Raw genomic sequence first — 24,446 nt, forward strand, 5'->3', positions numbered from 1 at the left:
GCAGTCTTAGGTCACAGTTAAGAAGATGGACTCTGGGAGTTAAAATGTTTCTATCTTTCAAAAAAAAAAAAAAAGACATCGTTTATACTCCTCCATGAGAGCAAATGGCATTGTACCTTTCCGAGCACATCATTCCTAAGAAACAGTAATTTTGTAGATGGTGAGGAAAGTTGCATAGTCCAAGATGCTTCAGATTCTACCTACATCTGTGTTCTTGACAGTCACTCAGAGAAACCCCTGTCTCCCAGAGATCTCCTTCCCTCTTCTTTATCAGCACATAAAGAATGAGCTGTACATTGAAAAATACATTAAATTTCAATGAAAAATAATGTGTAGGTTATTAGCATATAATCCTGGAAAATGCAGTAAGCTATTTTGCTTCCTTGGGGTGGGTGGATTAATTTACTGTGACCACTGTAACAGATCACCATAAATTTAGTGGCTTAAGATAACACATATGTATTATCTTTACAATTTAGAGGTCAGAAGTGGGTCTCACTGAGCTAAAATCAAAGTGTCATCAGGGTGGCTTCTGGTGGCTCTGGCATTTCTTCTGGTGGCTCTGGCTTCTAGAAGTTGCCCACATTCTTTAGCTTGTGGTCCCCTTGCGTCTTCAGAACCAGCAATGGCCGGTCACGTCTTTCTCATTCTGTCTCTCTCTGGCCTTGACTCTCTGCTCCTTGTGTATTTAGGCCCTGTGATTACACTGGCGCCATCCAGTTCATCCACAGTAAACTCCTTTTTTAAAGGTCAGTTGGTTAGTAATCTCATCGTCATCCGTTCCGTTCCGTCGCTCAGTCGTGTCCGACTCTTTGCGACCCCGTGGGCTGTAGCCTACCAGGCTTCTCCGTCCATGGGATTCTCCAGGCAAGAATACTGGAGTGGGTTACCGTTTCCTTCTCCAGGGGATCTTCCCGACCCAGGGATTGAACCCGGGTCTCCCACATTGGAGGCAGACGCTTTAACCTCTGAGCCACCAGGGAATGCAACCTTAATTTCCCCTTGCCATGTTACCTAATATGTTTACCAGTTACTGGGCTTAGGTTGTGATCCTCTTTGGGAGGGGCCATTATTCTCCCTGCCGCAGGGGGGAAATAGGCATGTAACACATGCCCTGTGTTGCAGGGCATTAGGCCAATGAGTATTCTGCTCCTTACTTTACTAGTCACTGTCTATTGCAACAGAACATTGTGTCTTCTTGTGTTTCTTCAGCCTCTCATTTTTTTTAAAATTGCTTCCTTTGGCTTTTCTTTAATATTTATTTATCATTTTGGCTGTGCTGAGTCTTAGTTGCAGCTCGTGAACTCTTAGTTGCAGCATGTGGGATCTAATTCCCTGACCCGGGATTGAACCTGGGGCCTCCTGTATTGGGAGCTCAAAGTCTTGCCACTGGACCACCAGGGAAGTCCTAGCCTTCTCATTCTTACAGTGAGGAGGATAATATAGGTTGCATATGGTCAAAACGGGATGAGTTACAGCTTTACTATGATTTGTTCCTAACTGGTTTTATCATTTATTGTTCTAGGAAGAAAAAATGAAAATGCCTGTAAAGGAGCTCCTAAGACCTGTTCTTTACTAGATAAATTCCCTGAGACAACAGGATGCCGAAGAGGACAGGTACCAAGGATGTTTTCAGTTCTGGGGAGGACACAATCAGTTTTTAGGAGAATAAATGGAAATGCTGATGTTTACGAAGAAACGGTCATTTTCTTTGACCCACTGAATGTCTCTTTTTTCACTCGCATTTTAATGAAACAATTTCATGGCCTTGACGGCAGCATTGAGAGTGGAAAATGTTCAGTGTTTATAGCTGTGTGGGAAATGGGAGTCCTTATTTTTAGTTCCTTTACAAAGAAATAAGATGAGAACATAAATTCTGAGTGCTGCGATGGCTCTAATCAAAATTGACGGTAATTTTGTACTGTTGCTTTAATTTAGTAGTTCTCCCACACCTTGATAAAGGGATGAACAGGGGTTATGTTTTCTGTGCAGATCAAATATTCCATTATGCACCCGGGAACCCACGTGTGGCCACACACGGGACCCACGAACTGTAGGCTCCGAATGCACCTGGGCTTGGTGATTCCCAAGGAAGGCTGCAAGATCCGATGTGCCAACGAGACCAGGTATGCTCCCCCCATCATTTTCTGTCTATTTCATCACCTCTGACAATGGATGCTCATTACAGCAAAGCTACGTTCAGGTGGATTATTTCCCTTCCTTTGTGACTGAAATAGACTAGGGTGGGAGGTATTAATCCAACTTCGTTAGACTATGTCGAATCTCTGTGCTTTCTGTTGATCAGAAAGTGAAAGAAAGAAGTGAAAGTGTTGGTCGCTCAGTCGTGTTCGACTCTTTGAGACCCCGTGGATTGTAGCCCACCAGGCTCCTCTGTCTGTGGAATTCTTCAGGCAAGAATACTGGAGTGGGTTGCCATGCCCTCCTTCAGGGGATCTTCCCAACCCAGGAATCCGACCCAGGTCTCCCATATTACAGGCAGATTCTTTACCATCTGAGCCACCAGGGAAGCCCCCTATTGATCAGAGATACCCCCCAGCTCTAGGGCTGCCTTCCTTCATCATTTCTCCTCAGATCACTCTCGTCTGGTTGATGAGCCATCTTGCTTCTCTTTCTAGGTGGACAAACCTACATTCAGAGTCAGCTAACTTGCCAGCTTGTCAGAGTCAGCACATGACACACTGTGTTCATTGCTTTGCAATTTAAACTGTTCATCAATACAAAGAATCTCCTTCCTGAAGCAAACACCTGGTGATATTTGTGTCTTGCTGTAGAGGACACAGCATGGCACAGTGGCTGCCTTTTCAAATCCCAGCTCTGCCAGCTAATCCTGTGTAATCTTGGCCAGTTACTTAATCCCCTGCAGCCTCAGGCTCCTTACTTATCAAATCGGCAGTGATGCTATCTACTCTGAGGGATTGTTGTCCAGATTAGACTAAATAATGCATACAAGGCACTTAGCCTGGGGACTGTCCTGAGTAGGGAAAGGGTGACTGTTCAGGCAACTTTTGATGCTTTATTCCCATCCTGATCCTATTACTCTGATCCCCTGGAATGCCTATCTTTTCACCCATCCAAAATAAACATACTACTGAGATCCAATTTCATTCCAGAAAAGGAACCTCTTCTTTGACTTCTTAGAGTAGGTACAGGATATGTTTTCAGTGATCCTGTTCTTTATCTCCCATTGCTGTGTTGTGGTTAAGTCGCTCAGTCATGTCCCACTCTTTGTGACCCCAAGGAGTGTAGCCTGTCTGGCTCCTCTGTCCATGGGGATTCTCCAGGCAAGAATACTGGAGTGGATTGCCATGCCTTCCTCCAGGGGATCTTCCCAACCCAGGGATCGAACCCAGGTCTCCTGCATTCCAGGCGGATTATTTACCATCTGAGCCACTGGGGAATTGCTTTTATTTATTAATTCTTGATTATTAATTAATTATTTAGTAATTATTAATTATAATACTAATTGATTTTTATTAATTAGTACATATTAGTCTAATCTCTGGGACTAAGCTGTAAGTGCCTGGAGGGCAGAAACCAAGTCATTATCTTCTTACCCATTCTCAGGACCCTTAGTGGAGGTCTGATGGAGAGGAGTTCAGGAGTGTGCAGGTCATTCCTTTGGTTGTTGGCACACACCCACTAGCCCAGACCTGGTGCAGCAGCACCCAGTGCTGAGGGGGATTCCAAGATGACTCAGGTTGGGGTCTTACCCTACCAGGGTGTCCAGTCAGGGAGCTAACACAGCTCAAAAGTCAGGAGTCATAAGAGAGGCACAGATAAGAATGCCGCAGGTGGTCAGTGGACAGGCAGCTAGCTCATTTGCCACTGAGACTTGGGAACTTTGACAGAGAAAAGTGAAAGGGTTAGTCACTCAGTCGTGTCCAGCTCTGCGACCCCATAGACTATAGCCCACCAGGCTCCTGTGTCCATGGGATTTCCTAAGCAGATGGTATATTTTACAAATTCATAGTGATATTAAAAAGTGTTTGCTACCCGCCCCTCCCAGCAAACTCTTGTTGGATCTGGAGGCAAATTTTTGGAGGATGGACTGTTCCATCTGTCTTGTCCCTGAGGAGTTCTGAAGCATCAGTGTCCTCCATCTCATCATTGTGGGTCAGCATCCTTCTCCATGTCCTTATTGTACTTGTTTTATGTTGCATTACATTCTCATCCTTCATGATCCTTAACTCAAGGGTGGTTGAGTCAGGCTAAATATTTCATTACAAAAAGAGTGTTTTTCATGAGCAAATGGACCAGTTGACGTTAAAACACTGTGCAAGGCTGCTAGTGAAAATAGCTAGAGAGCTGAATAGTAGGGTCAGTTTATAAACTCTGAGGACGGAAAGACTGTAATATGAAATCCGGCAGTTTCATGCTGTTTTTGTGATGGTAACATTGGCATGGAAACAGAAGCACACACGCCGAGAGATCAGGCTTCCTTGTGCTCAGCAACAGGAAGCAATTTTTCAGAGCTTCTCAACTTTTGAAAGAGTGGCAATTTGTGCGTCGCAGTTCTCAGGTATTAATAATTGCACTGCTGTTTCCTCAGTGTTTTGCAATTCCTTCTAGCATGCATCTGTGTTTAAAGGTTCCATCACTGCGGAACATAGCACTTTTTATCTGGACATAAGCTTGCAGGTATGCAACCTTCTATCATGACAAATAAAATTATCACTTAAAATGAATAATGCTTTCCAATGGCAAAACTGATGCGTACTCCTGCTATGTAATTTGGAAAACACAAAGAAACACAAAAAAGAAAAGAAATAATTATTTTTGATCTCAGTACTCAGAGATATTGCCCAGACGCTTCTCTGTGTCTATTATATGTATATTCATAAGGAGGAAGCGCACAGTGATTATAGACATTGTGCTTTCTATGTGCCAGGCACTCTGCAGACATTCACCCGTTAACCTTCACAACAATCCTGCGTACCTGGGATGATTAACATCTCTATGTTTCAGCTGAGGAGAAAGTGAAAGTGACAGTGTTAGTTGCTTAGTTGTGTCGGACTCTGCGGCCCCATGAACTGTAGGCTCCTCTGCTCAGGCAAGAATACTGGAGTGGGTAGCCATTTCCTTTTCCAGAGGATCCTCCCCACCCAGGGATCGAACCCGCATCTCCTGCTTTGCAGGCAGTTTCCTTACTGACTGAGCCACCAGGGAAGCCCAAAGTCACATGACCGGGGTTCGAATCCCGGCGTGCCGTCTTATGAAGTGTAACTTTAGACAATTCGCATGACTTCAGTAAGCCTCACTTTCCTCCTGTAAAATGGGGAGAATAAAAGTATGTCTTGGTGTGGTTTTGAGTATTACAGTAATCCGTATAAATGCATTCAGAGCTGTATTTACAGAGTGTGATGTGGTAAAATGCACTCAGTATTTTTGAGCTTCTATTGTGCCCATCTCCAACTGCTGCAGAAATGGGGACTTCTGCCCATCACATTCCCAGGAGTGAGACAAAGTCTCCTGGAATGGTCAGAGGTGATCCTGCAGCGTGCACTCTGATGGGGTGGGGGTGGGGGCCCTGAGGAGCTCGAAAGTGGCGGGGGGGAGATGGAAGTCAGTGGAGGATGTGGGGACCAGGGCTGGTGAAGGGATGGTGAGAAACAGACGGGGGCTGTGGCTTGATAGGCCTGGGGCTGAGAGGGACGCTGGGGTGGGCGGTGCAGCCGGACACCGCAGGTAGCCACCCCCACTTTTCTTCCCTTTGCTTCCCTGCCCCCTCACCTCCGAACTACAGATGTGGGAGAAAGGCAGAGAGGCATCCCAGCTCTGTGGCCTCATGAAGTTTCTCTCCATCTTTCCTTTCTTTCTCCTCCCTTCTTGGCTTTCTTAGCCCTCTGCTTCCTGGTGACCTGGAACCAAGAGGAGGAAGTCAGAGGCTATATAGAGAGGCTACTCAGGGGCTGGTCAGCAGGGCAGAAGCCCCTGGCCACCTGGAGGGGCCCCTGTGGCAGCCTGGCCAAAACTGGGCTCCCCAGAAGGAGGTAGAGAGATACCCTGGGGGTGCATATATAGAGAACCTATTGGGAGAAGAACTTCTTTGTCAAGTTCGCCGTCTTTTATTGAAATTAATGTTTTGACTTTAAAGAAAACAGCAAACACCATACCCATTTCTCAAAGGACAGTGTTGTGAAATATATCCTATAAAGTATAATGTGAAGACTAAAGTCCTAACCAACAGCTTGACTCAGAGAATTACGAGAATTTCCATGCTGAAAGGAGACTTGAAGGCCATCTGGTCCACCCACATCATTGCACAGATGGGGAAACTGAGGCCCATGGGTGATGTGCTTGTCATAGCCACATGGCTGGTTGGCAGGGTCTAAACAAGGACACAGATGTCCTAGCTTTCAGAAGAGTACTGTCTCCTGTTAGATAGAGATGATGGATAGATTGATGGATGGATGGGTGGATTGATGGAAAGATAGGTAGAAAGATAGATAGATGACAGATAGACAAACAAAGAAGGTATGTGTGTATATATCCTGTCTACATGTATCAGGAGGAGAGAAGCAGCGATAATGCAGTTTTACATTTCAATTGCATGTGTGCCAGGATTTCCAATGCAGTCAGAACCTGTGGGATTTCAGTGGATCAAGATTAATAAGACCTGTGTTCAGTTCAGTTCATTCACTCAGTCGTGTCCGACTCTCCGCGACCCCATGAATCACAGCACGCCAGGCCTCCCTGTCCATCACCAACTCCCGGAGTTTACCCAAACTCATGTCCATTGAGTCGGTGATGCCATCCAGCCATCTCATTCTCTGTCGTCCCCTTCTCCTCCTGCCCCCAATCCCTCCCAGCATCAGGGTCTTTTCCAATGAGTCAACTCTTCGCATGAGGTGACCAAAATATTGGAGTTTCAGCTTCAGCATCAGTCCTTCCAATGAACACCCAGGACTGTTCTCCTTTAGGATGGACTGGTTGAATCTCCTTGCAGTCCAAGGGACTCTCAAGAGTCTTTTCCAGCACCACAGTTCAAAAGCATCAATTCTTCGGCGCTCAGCTTTCTTCACAGTCCAACTCTCACATCCATACATGACCACTGGAAAAACCATAGCCTTGACTAGATGGACCTTTGTTGGCAAAGTAATATCTCTGCTTTTTAATATGAGCTGTGTTACAGCAGCCTTATTCCTGAGCTTTTGGACCCTTTTCTGTATTCCATTCAGCTTATTGAAATACCTTGCAGGGAACGTTAGCATAACAGCTATAGGCACTGGGATGTTCCCTAGAACCATGATCTGGGGCTAGAAGTTTGGCTGTAATGAAGCAAGCCTAGTGCCTTTCTGCGGCTTCCACAACAGCACAGTGTCACTGCAGGCATCTGAACTGCCTTTAGTGTGAACAAACGCTCTGCTGGAAAATTAGAACCATGTTGTGTGTGTATCTCAGAACCTTTTCGAAAGATCACTGAGATATGATCTGTATAATTTTTAGATGGAAGACTCTGTAAGCTCCTCCTATCATTATTTAGCATTATTAATGTTGATGATAATTCTATGACAAAATTAGAGTTATTAGGCATGTGCTGCCACCGTTGTCATTAATTACAATAATTTAATGAACTGAAGAATTACATAATGTTGGTTTATCTTGTGACCAGGTATTGTTCTATCTCTTGGCCAGCCAGGGAGAGACAGTCTCCTGGTAATGGTGAGACATTCTAAAAGTAAGCCGAGGCAGGTGTCTGAAGAGTGGGTGCAGTCCCCCCACCTCCCTCCTGCCTTCCTGAAACCTCAGAGGAAGGCTAGGTGAGTGCCTCCAAGAAGCCCTCTTCCCAAGGCTGCTCGGAGCATCTTTTCCCTAAAGGGCTCTTCCCATGTCACAAATTGAGCATAAATTGTATGTGGTGGCTCAGATGGTAAAGAATCTGCCTGCAGTGCAGGAGATGTAGGTTCAATCCCTGGGTCAGGAAAATCCCCTGGAGAAGGGCATGGCTATGCACTCTAGTATTCTTGCCTGGAGAATTCCCTAGACAGAGGAGTCTGGCCGGCTACAATCCGTGGGGTCGGTCACAGAGACATGACTGAGTGACTAACACAAATTGTACGTGGTGGAGATTTGCTCTCAAAGCAAGTGGCCTGGAAAAACTCTATTCTTTTCATTACAGTGAGAGTCTTTGTTTTCCATTCAGAAGAGATCTAAAGACCTTTTGAAATCTTGGTGTTCTGTTTCTTTTTGCTCTGGAAAACCCTCGTCTGTTCCCTGATAGGTGACATATCTCTTGATGAACCCAAGTCACTTCAGTCTGCAGTCACTTGAATAGGATTTATTGTCCTTTCCAATTAGGGCTGCACTTTTAGTCATTCTAGCTCTCATAAGTGATTGAATTTTTTTTTTTTACATATTCAGAAGGAATCTACATTTAAGAATGTACATTAAGTAACTGAGTATCTTTGTTGTTTTCTGGGAAAATGTCTGAAAGAAAATGGCAAGGCAAATATAATAAATCTAATAGAATTTAATGACCTTAACAGACTCCAAACCCCTTGGAATACCTCCCAGATTTCTTGTTTAAAAAATTGTTTAATTAATGGTTTACTATCATCCATATTTAGCCTAAAATATCTGCAAAACCACAAACCAGTGCTAACTTAAGTTCCATGAATGAACCAGACAGCACATTGCAACACTAAAAAGCTTTTCCCAATTTACAAGTAATTTAATGAATGGAATGCTTGAAGATTTTTCTCACATTCAGTTCGGTTCAGTTCAATTCAGTCGCTCAGTCGTGTCCGACTCTTTGCGACCCTATGAATCACAGCACGCCAGGCCTCCCTGTTCATCACCAACTCCCAGAGTTCACTCAAACTCATGTCCATCGAGTCGGTGATGCCATCCAGCCATCTCATACTCTGTCGTCCCCGTCTCCTCCCACCCCCAATCCCTCCTAGCATCAGACTCTTTTCCAGTGAGTCAACTCGTCGCATGAGGTGGTCAAAGTATTGGAGTTTCAGCTTTAGCATCAGTCCTTCGAATGAACACCCAGGATTGATCTCCTTTAGAATGGACTGGTTGGATCTCCTTGCAGTCCAAGGGACTCTCAAGAGTCTTCTCCAGCACCACAATTCAAAAGCATCAATTCTTCGGCGCTCAGCTTTATTCACAGTCCAACTCTCGCATCCATACGAGCATGCCTAAATCTTTGACTTTCTTATACCTATCGTAATCTAGGGAAAGTGTCATTTTGTGCAAACTTAGAATGTTCTATTTAGTTGATTTAATTACGTGCAGTACTTTAAGTAGTACTTAAAGTGCTACTGTGGCTACTGTGAGCAGCACTTCTGTAAACATGAATGCACTGTTTTTGTTTTTTGCACGCCCTTCCCCGTGTCTACTTGGGTGGCACTCCAGTGGAACTCTGAACCTACTTAAACTCTCTACCACTCAATAAACGTTGAGAATTACTTGTCATCCCCACAGGAATTGTATCTCACAGATTCTCTTAGAGCTTTTTATTATCACAACCCCTCTTAAGTGTTCAGTTTTCTCAAATATGGTTAAATTACTCAGAGGGAGTGAAGCCAACATAATTCTGAATTTATATGAATTTCACTACTCTAGGTGCCACCTGTAGGTGGAATCATACAATATTTGTCCTTGTGTGAGTGGCTTATTTCACTTAGCATAACGGGGCAGAGGTTCATCCATGTTGTAGCATTGTCAGATTTATCTTCTCTCTTAAAGCTGAGGAATATCCCATTGTATGTAGATAAGTGTTTATTTATCCATTCATCTGCCAGTGGGCACGGGGGTTGCTCCCGCCTTTTGGCTACTGTGAGCAGCACCTCTGTGAATATGAATGCACTATTTTTGGTTTTTGCACACCCTTGCCCTGTGTCTTTTGTTATACTTGGATGGGACTCCAGTGAAACTCTTTGAACCTTTAGAGCAATTGAATCAAAGAGCTGCTGCTGCTGCTAAGTCACTTCAGTCGTGTCCGACTCTGTGCAACCCCAGAGACGGCAGCCCACCAGGCTCCCCCGTCCCTGGGATTCTCCAGGCAAGAACACTGGAGTGGGTTGCCATTTCCTTCTCCAGTGTGTGACAGTGAAAAGTGAAAGTGAAGTCGCTCAGTCGTGTCTGACTAGTAGTGACCCCATGGACTGCAGCCCACCAGGCTCCTCTGTCCATGTGATTTTCTAGGCAAGAGTACTGGAGTGGCTTGCCATTGCCTTCTCCGAATCAAAGAGCTAAGCAACTCATTTGATGAGTGCAAGACTTTAGGGTAGGTGTGTGAGACAGCACACAAGGTGTTCTGCACAAGAGGATACCATTGTTATCCAACCTAAAGGGACTTTTAACTTGCAAATAATTATTCCTTTATTTTATATTTATAATTTTATTTACGTATTTATTTTTGGTTGTGCTGGATCTTTATTGCTGTGCGAGCTTTCCTCTAGTTGTGGAGAGTTGGAGCTACTCTCTAGTTGCACTGCATGGGCTGTTCATTGCAATGGCTTCTCTTGTTTCAGAGTATGGGGTCTAGGGCACTCAGGCACACGGGCTCCCAGGCTTTTAGAACACATGCTCAGTAGTTGAGTCACGCGGGATCTTTTTGTTGCAATACAGAGACTCTCTAGTTGTGTTGCGAGGGCTCAGTAGTCGTGGCACTTGGATGTAGTTACTCTGAGGCACCTGGAATCTTCCTGGGCCAGGGGTTGAACCCATGTCCCTTGCATTGCAAGGTGAATTCCTACATGGAGGCATTGACTGAGAAGTCACCTCAATAATGAGCTGGTGGGGCACGTGTTTGAGTGCTTGCCCAAATAAAGAAGCCTTGCCTAGGCTTGTACCAAGAATAAGTTTACTTTTAACTCCAGTCCCCTGCCCTTTGTACACCTTCAGTGCTGAGCACTGAAACTTGATGTCCACAGGAAGAATCCTGAAATTCTTTATTAATCACCAATGATAGAACACATCCTGTGTTGTACTTTTTGTTGTTCCTGTTCAGTCACTAAGTTGTGTCCAGCTCTTTGTGACCCCGTGGACCGCAGCACACCAGGCTTCCCTGTCCTCCACTATCTTCTGGAGTTTGCTCAAATTCATGCCCATTGAGTTGGTGATGCTATCTCACCATCTCTTCCTCTGTCACCCACTCCTCCTCCTGCCCTCAATCTTCCCCAGCATCAGGCATCTTTCCAGTGAGCTGACTGTTCACATCAGGTGGCTAAAGTATTGGAGCTTCAGCATCAGTCCTTGATTTCCTTTAGGATTGACTGGTTTGATCTCTTCACAGCCTGTGTGGTCCACTTACCTGGTCCTATTGCAGAGGTTATCATGAGAGGCCCTTCCTGAACACAGCCATGGGTTGATCCTCAGGCAACTGAATCACACACTGACATGCTTTTCTGTTCCAGGACGTGGGAAGAAGGCAAGGTGCTCATCTTCGACGACTCCTTTGAACACGAGGTGTGGCAGGATGCCAGGTCTTTCCGGCTCATCTTCATTGTGGATGTGTGGCACCCTGAGCTGACACCCCATCAGAGACGCAGCCTTCCTGCAATTTAGCATTCTGTGCAGGCTCAGGACACGCTGGAGAGAGGCCACCTTTTTGGTTGAGTCTCCTTGGATGTGGGCATAGACCTTCAAACACCGCAGCCCTTAATTCTCTTGATTTGCATCCTGAAAAATTCTAAACCTCCTCCCAGGGATGGAAAACACTAAAGGGAATATCTGCCTCACTGCAATTCTTATAGAAAATACCTGCCGTATTTCATTAATGACAGCCCCCATCTGATGCCTGGATTCCAGGTGAACCCATGATAGCTTCTACCTTGCCGGCCAAAGATTTTTTTTTTTTCCTTAGAATAGGCAAAATCAGTATTAATGAGAATACATGTAGAAACTGTGAATGGATTGATTTAGTTTGTAATTTTTCTATGCAACTATATTTTTCTAGGGTAGCTAGATGGTTTATCATCACACACCACTACTTTTTTGTTGAGTTTAATGACAAGCTGCATAAATACTTCTGTTTAATGGTAACTTTCCTGGTGAACTCAGATGTCCCTATTTTAATTATTTTTAGTAAAAGACACTCATGAAAAAAAAAAAGTATTTTCCTAATACAAAGCCGAAAGACATAATTATGCCAGTGTGTTATGAACGATACTGCTCCCCACCCATTGAGTCTCTTTGCTTTTTCGTCTTCGTTAAGAGCTGATGTCTTAATTTTTCTTTTCACTCTGTGAATGGCAGAAATACTGTCAAAAATGGTATTTCTTTCTAAGAGGAACTTTTTACTGAAAAAGGACCTGTTTTTATTTAGTTATAACAATGACACATGTAAATTTTTTTAATGACAAATATCAGGCATTATGGGGAAGAAAACAAAAATTTCTCCAAGTGAGAATTTTCTCTTGGGATCAGCTTGATGGGGGGCTGCTAGGATCTCTGACTTCTGGCCCCTTTGCATTTATGAAACAGGGCTGGAATCCAGAGTGTCTTCTACTGTGGATCCTTGTGAATGAGAAGGTCCTTGAAAGGATTCCTATCACAGCTTTGCAAAATTAAGAAGGATGACAGAGTAGAAGGCCAAAAATGCCCGGATGTCTGTTCTGGGTATAGGATGTCGAAAATGCCCGGATGTCTGTTCTGGGTATAGGATGTCAAAACTGTTTCCTCTTTACAGTTGTTTGGAAGACCCTGACATCTCCCTGGCTTGAGAAACTTCTGCCATTTAAACTTCACTTTGAGGTGTCAATTATTACTGATAGTTTGGTTTTAAAATTTCCCATTGCTTAGAAAGAACAGTTGCCTACTCATTCCAAAGATGCCACATCATTAGTTTAGTGGAATATTAATGCATTAAATTTTGTGTGTTTTAAACCAAAGCTAACTAGAAATGTTAGCTATAAGAATGTAATGATATTCATGCACTGAATTTTAAGCCAATATGAACAAAAATGCTAAAGAAATGACACACAGATTACCATGCACAGGGAGAAAAATCATTTGTGTTTTCTTTTCCATTGAAGGACAAAAAAGGTTGCTTTCTTTATGTCATTAAAAGAAAAAACAAAACAGTTCTTTTAAATGCTATTGGACCGCTTTTGCTTGTCCTTAAGGATATTAGCTTCCCTTTGAAGAATCTGTAAAATATTTGTCTTGTTTCCTTCTGTTTTGCCAATGCTGAAAAATCTCTCTAAAATAAATGAAGAAGCATTTGAGGAAAAATATCAGAGGAAACGACTGAAGTCTGCAAGGAAAAGCAAACACTTGAAAAATAAAAAGGCATTTGTGTCCTTCAGCATTTATTGAACAGAAGAAAGGACTGACAAAGGACAATGCAATCTAGTGCTCGCGTGGCAACATTCATGTCACTTACTGAATTTGGTTCTCGTATGTATATTGCATAAACATAAAGAAATTCAAAATAGCAGTTGTCACTGTTGAACCATCATCTTACATACATTCATTTAATGAAATCATGGAATAGAGTTAAAAACACACTCTTAACTTAATAATTATAATATGGTATTTAAAATCAGGTCACTACAGTAGGATTCTAAATATTGCCAGTTGAAAAGCCAGAATTATTATTACTGTTGCAAAATGTTTGGCAATAATTGACTCCAGAAGCATTTTAAACACTTGGATCCCACAACTGTTTCATAAACTCAAATAATAAAATGGGTTTTCTAATTCGCTTTAATTCTTCATCTTTCCTCCCTATGTTGTGGTATATAAGAAAAGTCATTGCATTGGTAGAATTATTTCAGTATTAGTATCTTATTATTTGAAGTGTCTACACAAAATGAATTGGTTTTGTTTATGCTGTGATGCAATTGATTGGGAAATATTTTAAATTCTATTTCAATTTTATTTCAAGAGTGGAATACAAAAATCACTTCTGTTATCGTTTTCTACAAGTAGAAAAAAATTAAAACACTAGATCTATTGTGAAAGAGATGTGATAAATTATTAAAATTAGTAATATCTACTGAGGATGATTGTGGCCAGTTGAATCACCTCTTATCTTTGAATTTTTTTAGCCAACAAATTGACCCTCCCAAATACTTTAAGTGTAAAATCATGTTTTACTGCTCATTATCAACTATTAAGTATTTTTTCTTTGACACTGAGCACCAACTGGTCATAATAATGAAGGCCCATGTCATGCAAATGGTTGGGAGAATAAGAGATATAGCTAAAAACATACAACTGGTTTGGGGAAACATGGCACAAGTAAGGATATCATATGCTATGATATCTGTTTATTTTTATCTAGTTTCCTTTGAATGGATAGCTGGGGACTCCATTTCTAAGGAAAATAAACAAAGAAATAAAATGATCTTTGGCATTTCATCCTGCATTCCAAGTCTTCTCTTATTTTCAGTTCTTGTATATTTAGCCATCCTTAAAGATCTTCCTCCATGTTTGATACCTACCCCCCTTACAACAGCCAGGTCCATCCTTCGCACCTTTAACTGATTGCAGGAGGGAGGTGGGGGGACGTTGTGGGTGTGTAATGCTTTTGTAGCACTTTTCTTGCCGTAGTGACCTAAGTGAGGCAACTTGAAAAGATTCATTAATCACTGACATGTATTTTCAACATAACCCCCTACCCTCTGGAGACATACATTCCTTGTGGGAAGCCACATTGCTAAGATGAAATAGTCATATTTCAATTTGTGTGTCTTTGTTTCAGATTAGCTCATGATAATCAGCTGGTGGCCTCATCAAAGATGTGACATCAAAATCATTTTTGCAGGATATCAAAATAAACAAACTCTGCCAATAGCCAGACCTACAAGAGCATGCTCTTAGGCTGAACAATTTGAAATTGGATGCTGGTGATGAGGTCAAAGAAAATAACTCAATGTAGGAATGAAGATTACCGGAGATACTATTGTCTTGGGGCTTTGCACTACATTAAACTTGAAAATTGTGTCTGCACAGTTTAAATTCTTGTGGATCTACTTGGAAATGCACTTAATTTTAAACTGAAAAAACTGGAGAGCATCTCTTCAAAGCCTCAGAGAAATCTTTGTCCTAGTGAGGTGTGTGCCTCAAATTTAGTTTTTCTCTTTTCAATTCATTTAATACCATAAATATGGGGTGGGGGGAGTCTTGTTTCCATGACTACCTTGCTGCATCCTCCAATTCCCTCATTGCAAAACAAAAATGCATCTCTCAAGTCTTTGTTCAACTTTGGTTGCTCAGACCAATGGCTGGTGACAGTCATTACTGGGTGGCAGGAGAGGAGGCCCTTGTGTCGAGCCGAACGCATGTGTCGTGTGGTCGGTTTCACATGTGCTTCCTGGTGGCTGATAGCACTGAGAGTTGGTGACGTCGGGAGCACAGGGTGGCTCGGGGTTCAGTCCAGAGCCAGGAGTGGCTGGGTGTTCTCATTCTCTCCCTTGTCCTCATGTTTCAGGGTCCCAGCTTCTACCACAGACTGAGATCTAATAATAAGGGAGGGAAAAAGATGTAATTACAGACAATTCATGGTGCTAGGCATTCTGGAATCTTGGCGGGCCTTCAGACTTCACGGGTCCCTGATGAAGCAAGATGCTCAACTATACGACTTCTCCCCCTTGTGGAGCTCTGTTTTCCTTCCTTTTGTGTCTTCTACATCACGTTTTTAGGGAACCGGGCATCTTGAAATTTTCTTTGTAGGGATCTCCTTTTAATAAAACAAACACGTGTTCTAGCCACAGTTCTGCCCCTTTGTCTAAACATTCTATGGATCTTGAGATGTATAAAGTCTCATAAATTTTGTTGGATTTTTAATGTCTCAAAATACTTTTGAGAGCCTTTGTTTCTCAAGGTCATAGGAAACTATCATATATGATGTTAATAGCACAAGATGTAGAATCAGGCTGTAAATGTATCCTTGACTCCTTAATGACTGAGGAGTCTTGGGGAAATTCTTAGAACTCTGGACCTTGGTTCTCTCATCTGTAAAACAGAGCTATTACCTGTTACCTGTAGGTTACTATTACCTACCTCCCAGAGTTATTAAGAAGGGCTAAAACTAATATTATACATAAAGCATTTGGCATGTAATTGTAGTCAATATTTATGGAGCACTCTATTATTACCAATATTGCAATAATGTCAGTAATCTTTAGTTTCTGATGTGTCCTTTTATACTGGAATAATAATTTCTTGTGTTTATAACCCAGATTGAAATTATTTTCCAACTTTATAGAGAGAAGATTATAAGAGCTATGCACACAGTAAACATTCAATCAACGTTCATATACTAAAAAGAAAAAGCCACTCAAACATTAAGAAAATGATTGAAGTGGGTTATTCAGATAAGCAAGATTTACATGTAAGTGCAGTAAATGGGTCAGAGAAGGCAATGGCAAGCCACTCCAGTACTCTTGCCTAGAAAATCCCATGGATGGAGGAGCCTGGTAGGCTGCAGTCTGTGGGGTCGCTAAGGGTCGGACACGACTGAGTGACTTCACTTCCACTTTTCACTTTCACACATTGGAGAAGGAAATGGCAACCCACTCCAGTGTTCTTGTCTGGAGAATCCCAGGGACAGGGGAGCCTGCTGGGCTTCCATCTATAGGGTCACACAGAGTCGGACACGACTGAAGTGACTTAGCAGCAGCAGCAGCAGTAAATGGGTAATTCAGTACACCTGAGTTTCCCAAACTCTCCACATTCTGAGTCTTCAGGACCGTCCCTTGACTAACTCTTTTAAACCCCTGGAGTATCCTGCCTGATAAAGTGTCTTTGTATACTTGAGACTTTGGACCATGCTGCATGGTTTATTTTAACAATGTGATTAATGATGAATGTCTTTTTGTATGCCTGGACTTTGGGAGACATCCTTTCAATTTGACCTGTTCAGGGAGGTAGAGGAGCTGAAGACCAAGTAGCTAAGGTCAGTCACACATGCTCTGCTTGCCTGTGTGACAGACCTCCCCATACTTCTCTTTCCCAAAAAACCTGGATACCAAGACATGAGTGAGTTTCTCTGGTTGACGACACTTTGCCTGTGTTGTCTGTCTCATGTCATTGCTGTCTGTGACTCCAGTGGGAGGAAAACTGGAAGCTTGAAACTGCTCCAGAGTACCTAGACTCTACCCAATGCACCTTTTTCCTTTGCTGATGTTGATCTGTATTCTTTTGCTGTAATAAACCATCATTGTGATGTATTCCTTGGTCTACCTAACACTGCAGCAATGTTTATGTTTACATTTACTCTAAATGTCAGTCTGGTCCAACTTTAGGTGCCAAGCCTAACCTTTAACAGTGAAGTGGACTTGATTTCTCCTGGTACAGGGCAGAGAAGCCCCAGGTAGTAGTATATTTCAGCTGTTTTATACATTGCCTACATATTTCTCTCTTTGCTTTAGTTAAAGGCTGTGTGTGCACGCACACACACTCCCACACAAGTGTAGAAGGGTGGGCAGTGGGGGTAATAGATTTCTATAAAAAGCAGAAAAGCCGAAAACTCAGAAGGTTCTCTGAGGGATGGGGCGGTGGGGGTGGGGGGCAGGCGGGAGGGAGGTTCAGGATGGGAAATACATGTACACCCATGGCTGATTCATGTGAATGTATGGCAAAACCCACCACAATATTGTAAAGTAACTAGCCTCCAGTTAAATAAATAAAAATAAATAAACTGAAAAACAGGCATACAACTGCCCATACAGGCCACCTCCATCCAGCACCTTGGACAGCTGCCTAACCTCTTTGCCCTACAGGCCCTGGTGAAAATGGAGGATGTTAATGGCCCGTCCACTTTAGAGACGCTAAGCTGTATTTCTCATTCATGCCACTTGGCTTTGTTTTACAACATGGCAAGAATCACAGCCACATAATTAGACAGGACCTTAAAGACCACTAGATGAACCCACTAGGAATTATTAAGTAAGATGCCAAGCAGTTTCTTGTTGAATATATCTGACTTAAGAAATCTTTTCCTCCATACTCCTGGAGGAGCAACTCTGCTAGAAAACTTTCTTACAATGAACTAAAACCTGTCTTTTTGCAAGTTTTATATACTGTTCCTGGTTTTGTCTGCTGGAATCACCAGAATATGTATAATCCATCCGATCCACATAACAGCCCTTAAAATATTTGTCAAGTGCCCTCCAGCCCTCTCTCTGCTCCCACTAAAACTAACCAAATTCCTCTTGAGCCTTCAAGATTTCTAGAACTTAACTACTTTCTGCATCTCTTCATCAACTGCTTGCCCACAGAATGTCATTTCAAAAAAAGAATGAAATTATTGTTTCCTTCTTTTTCATTTTTGTATGCTTCTCTTGAAGCATAGAAAATGCACCTACCTTAGCCTTTCTGGAATTCACTTAATAAAGCCAAGGGAAATTTTAGCTATATTTACACATGCTGCTGTTAAGTCATTTCTTTCCCATCTTGAAAGTGTATGGTTGAATATTTCATCTTTTTTAATTTGGCTATTACCACTGTATCTCTATCCTTTTGGATCTAGAAATGTGTTACCCATCCAAATTATTGTCTGTGATTTTCATGAGTAGTGGATTTGTTTTTAAACTTTCCCTTCCCCTGTTTTGGAAGCCACCATGAGGGAAAAAATCAACAAATTCTCAAATATTGAACTTTAAAACAAAAATCACTTATTGCCACTAACTCATGGTAATAAAGGCTTCCCTGGTGGCTCAGCAGTAAAGAATCCACCTGCAAATGCAGGAGACACAGAGACATGGGTTCAACTCCTGGATCAGGAAGATCCCCCGAAGGAGGAAATGGCAACCCACTCAAGTATTCTTGCCTGGAAAATCCCATGGACAGAGAAGCCTGGCAGGCTACAGTCCACGGAGTCATAAAGAGTCAGACACGACTGAGTGTCTAAACAACAAAAACAACACTGCAAAGGAAAACAAGGCATAAATGACACAGAAGGGTTATGTGCTCTTTGGTATGAGAGTTTTCAGGCCCTTTAGACCAAATAATTAGCATAAAGTAAATAAAGAGTTAAATGGCTAAGGATTGTTCATGTATGGTAAGAAATGTTTGTGAATGTCTCCTGCCATAGCTAGGGACTATGAAAACATGTTCAGAAATACTCATTCTGTAGTGGAAATACTGCTCTAATCATCCAGTCATAGACTATAAGAAATGGAACTTGAAGTGGTCCATTTTCAGGACAAAGTAGCTGGTCTTGGGTGGAGAATTATTAACAAACGGTTTTCCACTCACAGCTAGCTAGTTTCATCTTGGAAAATTACTGGCAAGCTAGTCTTGCCTAAGAGCTTACCCATGGACCATCCCTAAGCTAACAGGATGTTTGGGAAGGGATAAACTAAAGTTCTTTTGAGAAATATGGACTTAGGATGGGAAGGGAGAAGAAAGAATACGCTATGAGACTTAGGTGATGTCCTAGAAGATTGTAGCCCCATAGTACTAAGCCAGTGAGGGACTGAGGGTGGGGAGGGATCTGCTTGCCAGGGAATAAAAGTGCTTGCGGTGTGCCTGCCCACCAGACACCCAATCTTGTAAGACTGTCATTTAAAGTCTCCCTTTTACTGTGCTTTCTGTCTCTGAGCCCATCCCTTGGTTTTGGGCAAGTGAACGTGTTTCTCAAATAGACCCATAGATAGGCATAGAGTCACTGTGATCAACACTCTGAGAACAGGGTATTGGGGTGGGAAGCAGGCGTCATCTCTTTTTCATCTCTAAAGAAAAAGAGGAGAGGAAAAGCTGTCATTCACACAGTGACATCATTCACAGGCCTCATTCGGGTGCCTCTTCCCTTCACTTGGCGTCAGATTTGGATCTGTTGACTTAAAAAATATTCACAACTTAGAAGTTAAGAGTTATGCTTTATTCAGCAGGGAATTTTTAGGACTTCAAGCCCGGGAGGCAGCATCTCAAGTAACCCTGAGAGAAGTACTTCAAAGAGGTGGTGGGGGTGGGGATTCATCACAGAGTCAGGTTATATAGAATTTTCACAACAAAGGGCAGGTACTCTGAATGTTGAAAGATGATTGTTAACTAAAGAAAACCAGGTATCTCAAGTCAAGGAATTTAGAGCTTTTCTATGTGTGGGAAGATGCAAGCGTCTGGACTCACTGAAGTCATTCTTTCGATATGCACTTCAGGTGTCTGGGGCCGGTTTCCTGGGTTTTCATATCCTGAGTTTCCTCAGGGTTCATCATAGCAAGTGGCTGCAGTCTGATGTTTGCTAGATGGCAGGTATTCATTCCTTCCTGAGTTCCTTCAGGGCTCACCAGCTCACTGATAATGACTATAATATCCTTTGTGTACTGATATGGCAGAAAACATTCCATTTCTCAGATCTATGTGGAATTTTTTTAATACTTGTACTGACAGTAGGGACTCAGGATGCTAGGTTTCTTATCTCAGCCAATAAACTGCCTTGGCTGAGTGGTGGGCAACAATTGAACAGCCCCGTGGTACTGAGCTTAGGAACCAAACAGTTTTTTTTTCTTGTTTGCATTTTCCCTGATTGAGAAGGGGATCAAAGCATCTTTACCAAAGCATAATTCCATTTAACTGGTCATAAAATGAGCATTTGATATAAGGAACACATTCTATCATGAAATATTTGAAATTCATTGGAAAAACAGAAAGCATAAGTTGTCTTTTTCAAAATCTAGCATAAATAAGGCAAAGAGAAACACCTGTCTTAAATCTTGCCCTCGGTCCATTTAGCTGAGTCACAGTACTCTCTGGGAAGAATGTTCAACTGTTCACTGATAAAAACATCTCTGCCACTCATAATCAGTGAGTTCAGGAACCGTGCATTAACTCCGGAGGAACCACTTGCCTTGTGACTTTTTTGCGCAGATCACGTTAGTGGTAATCTCCCAACTTGTTGGCTTTGCCTTCACCTAAGAAGATGAAAACTTCTGCTAAAATAAACATTTCAGTCTTTTCTCCTGGGTCCGCTTTCCAACACTGAAAGCCAGCTTAACCTCAAGGGCAAGCCGGGGAGTTATATGAGCCATTTCAGCCGTCATTATCTCAGTGGTGTAGCCACTACCCTAACAATGGCTTCGTTCTTGCCTTGAGAGTTGCCAGATTTTGTTTTCCTGCTATTATATCCCCCACCCCACCCTCCTCCATTCACTCCACCTTTCTTCTTTCTACTTTCCCCTTTTCCTCTCCAAAATCTGGAACTTTCCCCACTGCATGTCATCAAATATCTATAGCCATGCTTTTAATTTTTACTGCTTCCAAAGGCATTTACCTTTCATAAAGAACAAAATAGAGGTAGAAAATGTTCATCATGAGCTAGTCTATTCTGCATAGACTCAAGACTGAACTAGAGTTCTGTTCTCAGTCAGAGGTTTATTTCCAAAACTTCACTTACTTTATCTCAACAGTTGTCACTGTATTTTCTTCTTCCTAATGAACTGCCATTGCCTGGCTTGGGTGTTGTGGACCCCAAATAAGGGCACAGGACCTCCACCCTTCACCCTAGGCATTCACCTGGCGTCAGTGAGACCAGGGCTACAAGGGAAACCCAGAGGCAATTTAGTCAAATCCTCACTCAACTCAGATCCTTCCCATTTGCTTTCCAGGGACCAACCTCATCACTTCTTCAGGAAGCATTCCATAGCTCTGTTTTTATTTCTCAAAATCAGTGATGAGCTTGGTTTTGTGGAATAGTAATGTTCTAGTACACCTGTATCAGCACTTCTAACCAGAAAGAGTGAGGTTTTTTAAGCGATATTTTTAAAGATGTCTGTAAGTAATTCTACTCAACCTCTATTTCTCCCGGTAAGTTCCTGCCTGGACTTGAATGATGGCTCCACCACTGGCTTTGTGGTCTTGGGAAAATTTGACCCCCTCATGTGTAAAATGGAAGTATGATAGTGCCCACAACATGGGAGGTGGGGGTAAGGAGAACTAGATGGATTACAAAACGAAAGTGTCTAGCCCAGTGTCAGCCTGATACATGTGTACCTTCATTTTTAGCTACTGCTATTCTTCCCCATTTGCAGATAAGAAAATTAAGGTCTGGAATATTTAGTTCATCTACACTTTGAGTTACAAAGCATGAATTCAACTCCAAGTTCCCAGTTCAGTTCAGTTCAGTCGCTCAGTCGTGTCCGACTCTCCGCGACCCCATGAATCACAGCACGCCAGGCCTCCCTGTCCATCACCAACTCCCGGAGTACACTCAAACTCATGTCCACAGAGTCGGTGATGCCATCCAGCCATCTCATTCTCCGTCGTCCCCTTCTCCTCCCGCCCCCAAGAGCCTCATTATTAAATTTATAAGAGAGAACTGTGAGTCCTGATGTATCATGTGACCTGAGACTAAACACAGACTAAGATTTGAGAATAGATAAAGACTAATATTTTAAAAATTCAAAATAAGTGATGAGACTGCTCCACATGAAAGCTAACCTTACTATTTTACCTTATATCTTATAACTTTTAGAAGTAACCCAGAAGTTCCCACCTGATGACCAATTATTTATGTGGCTTTCAGTGCATCTATTTGTAGTTTTCCATGACGTGAAGCAATATGGAGTGTCTTTCTGCAGTAATGCCTTCAATAATATATATCCTTGATGTGGAGTCTTAAAGAATAATCGTAAGACACATATTCTGTTCAGCTACAAAACTCTTCGATGTTAGAATGATACTTGTAGGCAATATGATACAATTAAAATGCCTGGAACCAGATCAATAAATCATAAATCAACAAACCATTTTTTAACAGCCTAAGTATTTCTCATGTAAAGCAGCAAAGCCTTTCTCTTTCAAAGTGAAGAAATAAGAAATAAACCTCCCTTGACTGTGACAATACAATTTACCATAACTTACTGAAATATAAAGAAATCAATGAAAGAAAAATAAATATTCTACTACTTTTTAAGTGAACTATTTTTAGAGTGAGTCCAACAATTCAGCTTTTGCCTAAATGCATTGTAACTTGAATTCAAGTGTATAATGTATTTTTATTTAACCATGATAGGTACCAATCTTAGAGCAAGGAAGAAAGAGCCAAGAGAAAACACATGTGCCTTCAGAAAGGATGGAAATTGAGCTCACATGTAAATAGGTAGGTCTAAAGCAACACCATCCAACACAGAGCCCTCAGCACATGTGCCCACTGAGGACTTGAAACTGGATTGGTTTTAGTTGAGATATTGAGATAGACTGTAAAGACACTGTATGCATGGGATTTCAAAGACAGCATAAAAAAAAAAGAATGCAAAATATCTCACTCTTTTTAAATTATATTGATATCATAATTTTTAATACATGGGGTTGGGCTTCCTTGGTGGCTTAGTGATAAATAATCTATCTGCCAATGCAAGAGACTTGGGTTCAATCCCTGGTCCGGGAAGATCCCTTGGAGAAGGAAATGACTACCCACTCCAGTATTCTTGCCTGGGAAATCCCATGGACAGAGGAGCCTGGCAGTGTGACAAAGAATCAGTCAGACACAGCTTCAGGACCAAGCAACAACAATTTCGGTTAAATAAAACTTATTATTGGAATTAATTTCACTTGTTTTTCTCTTTGTTTGTAATGTGGCTACAAGACAACTTAAAATTCTACATGAGGCTCACGTTGTTTCTATCGGACAGCACTAGTCTAAGGTTTCATTCCTCCATCAGGCTTGTGGATGAACCAGAGTAATACACTCGTCCTCGTTTAGAATTTCACAGTCATCCCAAAGGACCACGGCAACAACACTATGATCTGTCCCTGCCAATATTCAGTGTGCTGAGTTATTTTTCACATGTTAACTCATTTAATCCTCACACTGATACACCCAAAGCCCCTGGTGACATTAGAGCTGTTTTCTGAGTAACACTGTTGTTGCTTGAATACTAACTAGAAAGAAACTTCATTAGTTTAGATTCCATTATTTTATTGTTTAGTTGAGGGTGAACATATGCCATTATTTTATCTGTAAATGGATAAATAATATCAAAAGACTTCAGGAAGAAATTTAAACTACTTGAAAGAAATAAGTTATTTCTGAACACAGCAAAATTATTACTAACTTTGTGTTACAATTACAGATGGTTTTTGTTGTTTATTATAAGGATCCTTGGAGAAATGAGCTGATGGAAGAGAATCGTCACCATGTCACTAACTTGCTATGGGACTCTATGGAACATCTCACTTGGCTTCTAAGATCCCACGTTTTCTAACTATAAAATGATGATTGCTGGACAAAGTGCTAATTTTTAGCCCTAAGAGTTCATGAAGTCTACCAGACTGGGATAAATTAACATTAGTTCTTGAAAATAATGAGACTTCATTTTTCAAAGTTCCACAATTCTGACTTTAAGCTAATTTGCTTGAATAGTCTAAGTACCTCTCTGTCTCAGCATTTGTTTTTACCTCCTTCTAGAAATGCTCAAAATTCTCCAAGCTAGGCTTCAGCAATATGTGAATCGTGAACTTCCAGATGTTCAAGCAGGTTTTAGGAAAGGCAGAGGCACCAGAGATCAAATTGCCAACATCCG

At 42.0% G+C, this 24,446-nt stretch overlaps 2 protein-coding genes across 9 annotated transcripts in view; one reads left to right on the forward strand and one right to left on the reverse strand.

Annotated features, from left to right (window-relative positions):
- The window catches only part of ASPH (aspartate beta-hydroxylase), a 183,100-nt gene extending 167,884 nt beyond the window's left edge, over window positions 1-15,216 (forward strand). For 7 of the 8 annotated variants that reach the window (XM_055432550.2, XM_055432548.2, XM_055432553.2 and 4 more), the window contains 3 exons: window positions 1,526-1,617; window positions 1,993-2,126; window positions 11,391-15,216. In XM_055432550.2, the coding sequence (XP_055288525.1) occupies window positions 1,526-1,617; window positions 1,993-2,126; window positions 11,391-11,541 (377 nt within the window). In that variant the 3' untranslated portion in view covers window positions 11,542-15,216. Of the gene's footprint in view, window positions 1-1,525; window positions 1,618-1,992; window positions 2,127-2,636; window positions 3,267-11,390 lie in introns of those variants that run through there. The other variant, XM_088844454.1, reaches the window with a different exon arrangement.
- Window positions 15,217-15,352: 136 nt separating this feature from the next.
- Window positions 15,353-24,446, reverse strand: part of CLVS1 (clavesin 1) — a 154,549-nt gene continuing 145,455 nt past the window's right edge. Inside the window, exon 5 of the mRNA XM_055432554.2 lies at window positions 15,353-15,440. Coding sequence (XP_055288529.1) covers window positions 15,353-15,440 — 88 coding nt within the window. The remainder of the gene's footprint in view (window positions 15,441-24,446) is intronic.

Source organism: Moschus berezovskii, chromosome 16 (assembly GCF_049115385.1).
Source record: "Moschus berezovskii isolate FMDL1 chromosome 16, NW_MosBer_1.0, whole genome shotgun sequence".
In the NCBI taxonomy this organism is placed as follows: domain Eukaryota; kingdom Metazoa; phylum Chordata; class Mammalia; order Artiodactyla; family Moschidae; genus Moschus; species Moschus berezovskii.